Below are 10,596 nucleotides of genomic sequence, written 5' to 3'. Positions count from 1 at the left end.
TTAGAGTTTATTTTTGTCATCTCTGTGAGACAGCTACTCATTCATCCAGATCACAGCTAAGAAAAAAGCTGGTCACAGAAATTAGCAGTTTCAGCTCAGCAGCAAAGTCGCCAGCCTGTGAAGGCAGAGAGAAATTGACTAATTAGCAATGCGCACTAAAACTTGACGGTTCTTTATAGAGAGAGAGAAGAGAGAGGGAGAGCGAGAGGGAGGGAGGCGGGGGGGGGGCTCGCTTTTTCCCCTTCTTTCTTCCAAAGATGTTTGAAATCGCAGTCATTTACGCTCGACAATTTTTACAATAGCCTTGAGCCATAATTTTGCGAGTCTCTCCAGCATCCATCCCCCTGTATGGTCTCTCTCCACTGGCCATGCACGACCGTTTCTCTCCCCAACCGTGGATTTCCTATTACTCTCGTTACGACTCACTGAGCCCCAGGCCCAAGGATAATGATGTGTTGTTTCTTGGTAGCATAATTTGTCACACGTACATTTTTTCTTCTTCTTCTCTTGCAGAAAGCTCTGCGCTCTCTCTCTCTTTCTCTCTCTCTCCTTCTCTCTCTCTCGTACATTTTCTTGCTGTTGCTAATTCATGGTGATCAAATGATGTACGACAAAATAAATTGTAAAGAGTGACTGCTCCGAGTTGGGAACCAGAAGGTTTTTTTTTTTTCTTTCTTTCTTTCTCTTCTCTCCTTTTTTTTTTTTTTTTTTTTTTTTTTTTTTTTTTTTTTTTTTTTGGAAGGAGCGAGCAAACCTTTAAAAAGGAAGGACAATTGATTTTTTTGGGGGGGAGCTTAAGTGAACCTTTACTTTGGCAGCTGGTTGTGGAGCAGGTAAGTTTCTGGCCTTGTGTCTAACCGTCTCCGTGCATTTTCCAGTGTCTCCTGATTTGTTTGTGGCTGGGGGAGAGGAAAGGGGTGTTTGTGTGTGCGGGGTGGGGGGGCAGTTGTGTAACGAACGCGTTTGCAGAATAAACTCCGACTGCAAGAAATGGGCAAAACGAGAAAGAAAGAAGGGGAGGGAGAAGAGGAGGAGTGTGTGTGTGTCTGTGTATGTGTGTGCATGTATGTATGCCTCTGTGTGTGTGTGTGTGCGGTGGGGAGGGGGGACTGACCGGGTCCACTTAAAGGGAGAGGCTGGCAGGTTTCTGTAGCCGGCGGCGGGCGCGGAGCGGGGCTGAGCGGCGCCGGGCAGGGGAAGCGGCTGGAGGGAGCCCCTCGCTGTGCCGATAAATGGGGCGAGGCGGGGGCGAGGAGACGCAGAGGAAGCCCAGTATTGGCGAGAAGCGACCGAGCGCGCTGCAATGGCAGGAGCGGGTCTCGGCGGGATCCCGCTGAGGAGGAGGAGGAGGAGGAGGAAGAGCGGCGGCGGCGCTCGGCGGGGCGGGATGCGGTCAGCGCGGGCCGGGGGCTGCGCAGCCTCCGCAGGTGCGGCCGCGGCTCGGGGCGACCTCACCCACCCCTCCCCGGGCCGGGCATGGGGGGCACGGCGGGGTCCGGCCGGACAGGGGGGCACCGGGCTCGGCCCCGCTCCCGCCGCCCCCGTCCTTCCCCCAACTCGAACTTCACGTAGTTACGGAGTTACGGCCGCCAGGAGAAGCGAGCCGGGCAGGACAGCGCCGGGGGCCCCTCGCCGGGCCCGGCACTGCCGCCCCCACCCCGCCCGGGCCCGCCTCGGGGGGCGAGGGGCCGGGGCTGGGGCTCAACTGGGGTGCCGGCCGGCCCCGGGGGAAGCGGGTCCCGGCACAGCCGAGTTGCCAAAGCGGGCGGAGGGGAGCGGGGTCTGGAGGGGAGCGGGGCAGCCCCGGCAGAGAGTTTCAGTCACTTGGTAGTTTCTCTGGGCGTCGCGGAGTTGGGGGCCGGGAGGGGGGGGTTGTTATTTGAGGTGTGTTTGGTTGCTCGGGTGTTTGGTGGAGGGGAACCTGGGGGGTGGCTCAGCTTTGAAAAGATCCCCGGCTTGCTTTCTCCTCCCCCGGAGAACTGCCCGGCTTGCACCGAGCAGGGAGGAGAACGGGGGCGGGGGTGAAAAGGGGAGAGGTTTAAAAAAAAAAAAAAAACAAAAAAAAAAAAAAAAAAAAAAAAAAACAACAACAATCTCCTGTAGCCCTCCCAAGTAAGTCCCAGGCGCTGGGAGCGAGCCCGCCCGTGTCCCGGGCAGGGGGGGCGGCAGAGGAGAGAGGAGAGGGGAGCCCGTCCCCCCCGCCGCCCTTGCGCACGGCCGGGATGCGCCCTCCGGGCCTCTAAAGCTCTGTGTTTATTGTTGTGTCGTCCCGTGTGTCCCTCCACCCCGCTCTCCTCCCCACCCCTCTGCCCAGGTTGGAGGAGGGCTTAAAAGGCAGGTGTGCCCGAGGCCGCTCGCCATGTCCAGATCCGGGGACAGGACCTCCACCTTCGACCCCAGCCACAGCGACAACCTGCTGCACGGCCTCAACCTGCTCTGGAGGAAGCAGCTCTTCTGCGACGTGACCCTGACGGCGCAGGGCCAGCAGTTCCACTGCCACAAGGCCGTGCTGGCCTCCTGCTCCCAGTACTTCCGATCGCTGTTCTCGGGCGGCGGCGGGAGCGGCGGGCACCCCCACGCCCTGGGGCTGGGGCCCGGCGCCCAGGACGGGCTGGGAGCTCCGCCGAAGGAGCCGCCGCCGCCGCAGGCGCAGGAGGAGCCCGGCACCCCATCCTCCTCCCCGGAGGACAAGCTGCTGGCCAGCCCGCGGGCCATCAACAACCTGGTGCTGCAGGGCTGCTCGTCCATCGGGCTGCGGCTGGTGCTGGAGTACCTGTACACGGCCAACGTGACCCTCTCGCTGGACACGGTGGAGGAGGTGCTGTCGGTCAGCAAGATCCTGCACATCCCGCAGGTCACCAAGCTGTGCGTGCAGTTCCTCAACGACCAGATCTCGGTGCAGAACTACAAGCAGGTGTGCAAGATCGCCGCCCTACACGGCCTGGAGGAGACCAAGAAGCTGGCCAACAAGTACCTGGTGGAGGACGTGCTGCTGCTCAACTTCGAAGAGATGCGCGCCCTCCTCGACTCGCTGCCCCCCCCCGTCGAGTCGGAGCTGGCGCTCTTCCAGATGTCCGTGCTCTGGCTGGAGCACGACCGGGAGACCCGCATGCAGTACGCCCCGGACCTGATGAAGCGCCTCCGCTTCGCCCTCATCCCGGCGCCGGAGCTGGTGGAGCGGGTCCAGTCGGTGGATTTCATGCGCACCGACCCCGTCTGCCAGAAGCTGCTGCTGGACGCCATGAACTACCACCTGATGCCCTTCAGGCAGCACTGCCGGCAGAGCCTGGCCAGCAGGTGAGCGGGGACGGGGGATGCCCTCACGGCCGCCCCCTCGGGAGTCCCGGCGGGCACAGACCCCGCGGGTCCAGAGCCGCCCGCCCCCTGCACCACCAAACTTTTCCTCCCCTCCCCTCGGCCCTCTGGCCGCCCGCGCCTGGGGAGTCTGGGTTTGGGAGATGGGGAGTTTTAACCATATTTTTTTTTTTTTTTTTCCTCCCACAACGTTGTTCCTGAACTGTAATAGCCAAGTCCTAAATCCGTTATTTGCATAAATAACTGCATCATCTATGCACACCCTGATATTGCTGGTGGTGAGGTGATGTCCCCTGTTTGTGCATGGAAACTTGTGGCTTCATAGTCCTTACATCTGTGACATGTCAGTTGTTTTCATTTAATAAGGTAATGAATCGTGATGTCAAAGATTGACAGTATGAAGTTGGTGTTAGGAAGTGAATGCACAGCGTGTAGTTTAACAAGGAGTAAACATACCCAAAATTTATCTTCTTTTAAAATATGTTTGTACTTCATTCACAGATGGAAAGATAATACCATCTTCTAGTGTTGGTATAATACAGTGGTGTGGTAGCACAGAAATCAAACTACGCTTCGTATTATTCAGCTTATTAGAAGCTTTTTAGCTAATAGGTGCATATTACTAATGATTTGACAGCAGTGAGAAAGAAACTAGTACATTAATAAACATTTTAGATAATACACTCTACTATCATTAGTGCAGAGGATTGTTTATACTCTATGTAATAGGCACTCAGGTGGTTTAACTTTGGAGATGGTGTGCCCTCTTTTATTATTTCTGGCTAGCTCACTATGTTAGTGTTCTGTCATGGTTATCACCTTGTTGTCTAACTGATTCTCACTCTGAAATCAAAAGCATCAAATACAACTATTTTGCATCATAAAGTGTTTCTGAGATGCCACTGCTTTAAGTTGGTGCCTACCCTTAGCATTTCAACGCTCAAAAGTGATGACTTTCAAAAATGCAAGCCCCACAAACTCCTCAGGCAGGATTCTGCACTCTGCCGGGGGCAAGCTGATGCTCGTGTCCTGGTGGATTGCTGAGATACCAGCCGGCTTGGTTCAGTGAAGATACCTTTCTAGCTTCAGTGGTCCATGTCATTTGAAGGATATGTAGTGGTGTTCTGACCACTGAATGCTTACAAGTGTCATGGATGCTGCAAGAATCTGATACTGCTGGTGCTGGGAGCTGGCTTTCCCTGTAAGAGGGAGCATACACAAAGGAATTGCACTTTAAGTACTCCTAGATGAGAGTCTAAGTTGTACTTAATGACTTACAGGAGACTCCAAGTACCACAAAGGCTACTTTGGGTTTTTTTTATTTGCTGTAGGTCTGCATGTCTGTGCAAACAGTGGTATTTCAGAGACCCTTAGCTACAGTGGGTGAAAACATGCTGTCACCTTCCCAACTTTAATGTGTATCTAATAACAGTCTTGTAACTTAGCTTCTCTTGATTGGGTTCTTTAGTGGCAGTGAAATGGGAGCAGAACCATTCAGATTTATTTATAAGCAGGCATTAGAACTTACCCCAAATGTTAAAGTGTTGGAGATGTTGAAATGCTTAGTAATGCAAAATGAAATTGTTATATTTTCATTTTTGGTCTTGGATGATATTCCTGGATATTCATAAAGGTCACGAAGGCCCATCTTTGAATCTTAATCACTTTAAGATTTTGCCAAGCTGCCTAAGTGTACAAATGCCTTCTTAGAAATGAAGGAGGAAAAAAAAGAAACATTCAAGACTACAGAGATTTCCAGATTTGTCCTCTCTGTTACTCATAGTTTCTCTAAAGTAGAAATTTGGACAGGGTGACATTCATTCCATAAAATTTTATTTTAAGGAAGAAAATCTGCAAAGAGTTCCTTAAGTTACTAATTTGCAGAAGGAAATCTTGAAAGTAACTAACAGTGAAGTACATGTAGAAATACATAAAAATTATTACGCAGAAAAAGACTTCAAAACTCTGATTACTTTTTTTCTGTGAGTAATGGTGACTTTGGTAATTTGGAATTTAATGAAAGGTCATTCGCCAAAGATTCACATGTCTTTAGAAAGAGATTAACTGTTCCTCTTGTGCAGTGTAATAGCTCCTACACTGTACAGTAAGGATTGAGAAAAGCAAGCAGCCCAGTGCCGTAGCCACCTCCTTCCTGCATGTTTAAGAAAGGAGAATTGCACTCAGTGTTAGCATTTGCCAATAACTTTCCTGCATTTTTAAAAATAACTTTTTCTTTCTTTCTTTCTTTTTCATAACAAGCTACTTTAAAAAAAACACCCATGTTACACATCCATATGCACACTTTGGAGTACATAGGTGTCAGGGCTACTTCTATTTCTTAGTTAATGGAAATGAATGTAACGGGAAGCTCAAAATATGCTGATTTTTCTCTGAAATGTAGCTATAAAGCTGATCCTGTGGAGGAAAGAGATTTGGGCTCACAAGAGCCAATCTGTGCTCGGTGAGCAAAGGTTTTTTTAATGTTTGTGCCACAAATTCAGATCCTGCATTGCAAGTGATGCTGGGGCTACAAAGTACCTGAGTTGTCTTTTGTGCTGCAGTGAAAAACACTGTTTACCTACAGAGAGAGTTGGGTTTTTCATTAAATTTCCTAAGAGAAGGTAATGCTTCAATGTCCTGATGTATTTTTGTAAAATTAATTTTCAAGGTACAACCATTAAATGATCAGAATTTAAAAAGTTGAGGAATTATGTTCCTGACTTGTGAGCTTTGCTGTGCACTCTGAGGTTTAGGACTTCACCACAGGGGATGGGTGTTTTGGCTTTGATTTGACATTTAATCAGATGCTCAACTCTGAGCAAAGTTAGTAATACTGTTGGCTTAGTGATCCTCATCTCACCAGGGCCTCAGCATACAAGCTGCTGTTAAAGCCTCAGAGACACAGTCAGTTTTGATGTCACTAGGAAAAATCATAGTTGATTTCAACTTGGAGTGGGGTGAGTGACCCTAAACATTAGGTTTAAATTATGTTTGTCTGTCCCTGAAAGAGACACGTAGCTCTGTACTGTATCATCTTCTGTAGTTCTGGGAAGAAAATGCCATTTAGATAGAGGAAAGTTCATATTCCAGACATTTGTTTGACTCTCGGATCTTCACCAGAGTACCAAGTTGATTAAAATGACTCTGTGCTTTATTGTGTAATATAATGTATTTTATATAGTACATGGTATGTGTTTTCAATTTTTTAAAAGTTTGGAGATAGAGCATTGCCACCTGCAGCTGCTCTCACCAGCAAAGTGTGTTTGGGCTGGTCTGCCCCTCCCAGGATCTGCTGGCAGAGCAGCAAATACAGCTGCACACCTGAAGGCAGAGGGGACTGAGGGAAGTAAAACTGGGAGAGGGGGAGAAATGCAGGAAGAGAAAGGAGCTGAGATACCCTAGGGAAGAAATGGGATATAAGTAGTGGAAGCAAGAAAGTACAAATGAGGGAAGAGGTGAGAGAAGGATACTTTTGAAGAGAGAAAAATGTAATGATAGGATACCAGACAGGGAAGGAAACTAGCAAAACAAGACCCTGGCAGATAAAAAGAAGATAGCAAATGAAACAAAAGGGGGAACACTAATTCTTGGCAGAAACAGCATCTGTTGTCAATAACAGCTGAGTATTGCAGTTTCTGGAAATGGTTTTTCAGATTTGGGGGAGGAAAAATGGATGGGAATCAATCAACTAACATAAGATAGGAATAGTCCTAGGCAGAAAATACAGAATTAAAAGAAAAAAAAAAAAAAAAAAAAAAAAAAAAAAAAGCGGGGGGGGGGAAATAAGGAGACAAAGAGATAAGAAGGCTAAGCCTGCCCATGCTGTTTTATGGGTTCAGCAAAGTCCCAGCATGTACAGACCCAGCTGGTTTTTATACTTTTGTTCCCTTGACTGCCAGACCTTGGGGAGAAGTGCAAATTCTGGTCCTCTTAAAGCTAGTTGTAGAGATGGTTTGGTTTGCTGTTTGTTTTTTTTTTTTTTTAATTTCATTTCAGTGGAGAGAGGGTGTCATCCAGACTGTTCAGTGTTAGGCAGGATTAGTGAGAGTGATAGCAAATTAAACAGTGATGGGTGATGAAGATTATACGAACGGTTTTCATTCAGTAGGAAGATGATAACTGTTGATGAAGAAGGAAAATGTTAGGTGCTGAATAGTGTGAGACCGTGGGATTTATGTGAAAGCCATGTATGCCTGGTCTGTTTTACTTTCTACAGAGGAGATTGAAAATTTGAAGAAACCAGTTACATCCCTTGGCAATTAAATAATTTCCTTCTTGCATACACTATTTGTCTCCAAATCTCACAGACCGTAGTTCAATTTAACTTCTTTTTCTGCTGAGATTTTTGTAGACTCTAGGCAGGACATATTTGGTGGTTGTTAAAAGAATGTATGTTTTTTAATTGAAATGCTCTCTGTGTTCTGGTTACAACCACCTGCCTGTCCCCGTGTGATCATAACAGCAATATTTGGATTTCTAACTAATATTCTTATTCATGATTAATTGCAAGTGATAAATACTACAGATCCTGCATTTACATCCTGATAAGAAAAATATACCTTAGTATGTATGTGAATTATTAAGTTTTGCATTACAGTATGGATGAAGTGGATGTGAGGCTGTGGTTTATTTTAGGGAGCTTTGGATCAGTTTTTATGTGCCTGAATTAATATCAGGAAATTATACATGTGCCAGGACTCTCTCAGCTGAGCTGCAGAAGGGAGACTGACTCGTTAGAGGCTGTGGGGTAGTGAACCACAGACCTGTAGTCAGTTTAATCCTAGTTAGTCTCACCTACTTTCCTTACTTGCCTCATATGCATTCATTTACCATTGGAGACAAGCTCATGCTGAAGTGTAAGTGGAGAGATGTGGAGTTTCCAAAAGGGTGGGAGGCCTGGAGCTCACATTATGGACAGAGGAAACAACACTATCCTAAAAAGACTTCTGTGGGTCAGGAAAGTCCTTGGGAGCCTTTTTAAAGGCACATATGTCCTGGCTGGTAAAATCCTTAAAAGCTGCAGAGGCGTAGGTGATAGCTATTTTTGTGGTTCAGTTATAGGATTTGTTAGGAGAAACATAATTTATGAAGAACATTTAATGGCCTTTTTTATGGACAACCATTTTTTCAACAGCTGCAGAGGAAGAAAGGTTGCCAGGCACATTGTGTGGATACTTGCCCTGCCAGTCAGAGGCACTACTTGGAATAGTGTCCTTTGTAAACTGGCAGTCCCTCCTGATCTATGTCCTTGGATGACAGGGCTCTTCCCCAGATCCAGTCTACTGAACTTCACCTCTATCTGTCCCCTCTCTGGAATCCTCTGTTTCCCTGACTCCTGAGTGCCCCCGACCTCTCACACACCAATCCCCGCTGCTCTGAGCTTGGATCCTTAGTTCCAAGGCTGCAGTTTGCTGAACTGTGCTCCTCCTTGGCTTTGTCACCATGCCTTTTTAGCACTTGAAGCAGCTTTGAATACCTGTATCTGCATCTCCAAACTCTTTTTCTGCAGGGAAATCTTTCACTGGATTTCAGAACAGCTTGGTCTAGAGGGAAAATTAAACTAAGCTTAAAAACAAGTAATCTTATTAAGCCACTCAAACTGATGACAAAGTGCCTATGAAAACAGGAACTTCTTTCTCAAATGCTGGAGCAAAAATGCCCCTTTCCACCACCTATGACAGTCTGTAGAGCATCTTTACAAGTCATGCAGGTCGCTAAAAGGAGAGCTGTCCCCCATGAGTTCCTGTGCTGTTCTTGCCCATCCTTTGGCAACACAATCCATCTCTGTCCTGTTGGGAAGTATGTAGGTCATGAGTGGTGCAGAGCCTTCTAGACAAGGAAGTCCCATTTCAGACAAAATCCTCCTGGAATGGTTTATGCTTAAGGCGTACCTTTTACAAATGGAGTGTTGTAGGATCATGGTGAGCATCAGGCATATGTGTCTTGGCTACTGGTCTGAGATTTTCAATTCACTCTTTGCCTGATATGCATCCCCTTCATGTGGAGAGAAGAGATAGAAAGGAGAGGGTCTTAGAGGGCATGTTGTGGCCTGGGGTCACTATAGTTTTTCCCTTATAGCAGAAGAATATGGAGGTTTTGAGTCTGTAGCTGCTGAGCAGTAAATGGAACAGAGCTGTGGTAGTGTAATTGTTTAGATTTGTACTTGAAGAGAAAGTACAGGGAGCCTTGGGGGCAAGGGGAGTGAGGAGAGCTAACACAGAACACAAAATCAACAAAAAATAGTTTGCCAGGAAAAAGCTTTGGTTCTGTTAAACTCATGTTATGATAATACCCATATAATCTGTAAAAACATTGTTTCATCTTTTCAAACAACTCCTGTGTTTTAAAAATCCAAGATGTTTTCTAAATCAGAGCAAGGTTTGTTATTATCCTTTGCTCAGCATGGCCTGAAAAGATTGTGCAGGGAATAGGAATCCTAAAAAAGGGTTTGAACTGGATTCCCCTGCTCTCTAAACATCTCCCATTTGGTTTTGTTGAAACAGATTCTGTTTGGTATTGCACATTTACCAAAGGGCCATCTAAAGAAATTTAAGACTATGGAAAGTTGAAAACTATTGGTAGATGCTTCCTGGCATCATTTTTCATTTTTGCTGCTTCCCTGAAATTTTCTTTAAAGACCGTCATGCCTAGTACTTAGTAGTCAACACTTGCTGTATTCTTGGAAAGCAGACAATGAACTGAGCAAATATTGTCAGCTGCCAAGTTCAATGGAAGCAGACGGTTTGCAGTGAAGCTGGAAGTAAATAGAAGTTGGTGCCACAGTTGGTTCTTCCTGCATTCCCCAAATGATGCCTTCTTTCAGTTTAAAAAAAACAAACAACAACAAACACAAAACCCAAACAAACCAGTGGAAAAGGTAACAAGTCATACCTTGAGTGAGCTGGCAGCAAGGTGTGTTTCTTTCCTTTGGCTTCCTAAGGAGAAGGAGCCTCAGCTGGAATGAACACAGCCTCTGATGCAGAGACCTTCTGTTGACATGGACATCAGACACAGAATCAAACAAAAAAGGACTTTCTTGACTTTCCACAGTCTGGAAATCAAAAAATAAGAATTGGTTGAAATTTTCTAGGGAGAAAAAATTAAAAATATTATTTGATGACTTTGAAGCATTCTTTAAAACATTTCCATTTTACAACCTCTGTCAGAAAAATAATAACAAATAACACCCCAAACAATGGAACCAGCCAACAAACCAAACCCAAAAAAGGCCAAACAAAATGAGCTGAGGAAGGGAAAGCAATTTGTAAAAACACTTAGCTT

General features: G+C 46.6%; 1 protein-coding gene across 1 annotated transcript in view; it reads left to right on the top strand.

Moving 5' to 3' along the window:
* Positions 1 to 773: 773 nt before the first annotated feature.
* Positions 774 to 10,596, top strand: part of KLHL14 (kelch like family member 14) — a 60,542-nt gene continuing 50,719 nt past the window's right edge. Inside the window, exons 1-2 of the mRNA XM_083854424.1 lie at positions 774 to 833; positions 2,315 to 3,297. Of these exons, the coding sequence (XP_083710550.1) occupies positions 2,360 to 3,297 (938 nt within the window). The 5' untranslated portion in view covers positions 774 to 833; positions 2,315 to 2,359. The remainder of the gene's footprint in view (positions 834 to 2,314; positions 3,298 to 10,596) is intronic.

Source organism: Zosterops lateralis, assembly GCF_965231275.1.
Source record: "Zosterops lateralis genome assembly, chromosome: 1".
Taxonomy (NCBI): Eukaryota; Metazoa; Chordata; class Aves; order Passeriformes; family Zosteropidae; genus Zosterops; species Zosterops lateralis.
This window is presented reverse-complemented; position numbering and strand designations above follow the sequence as displayed.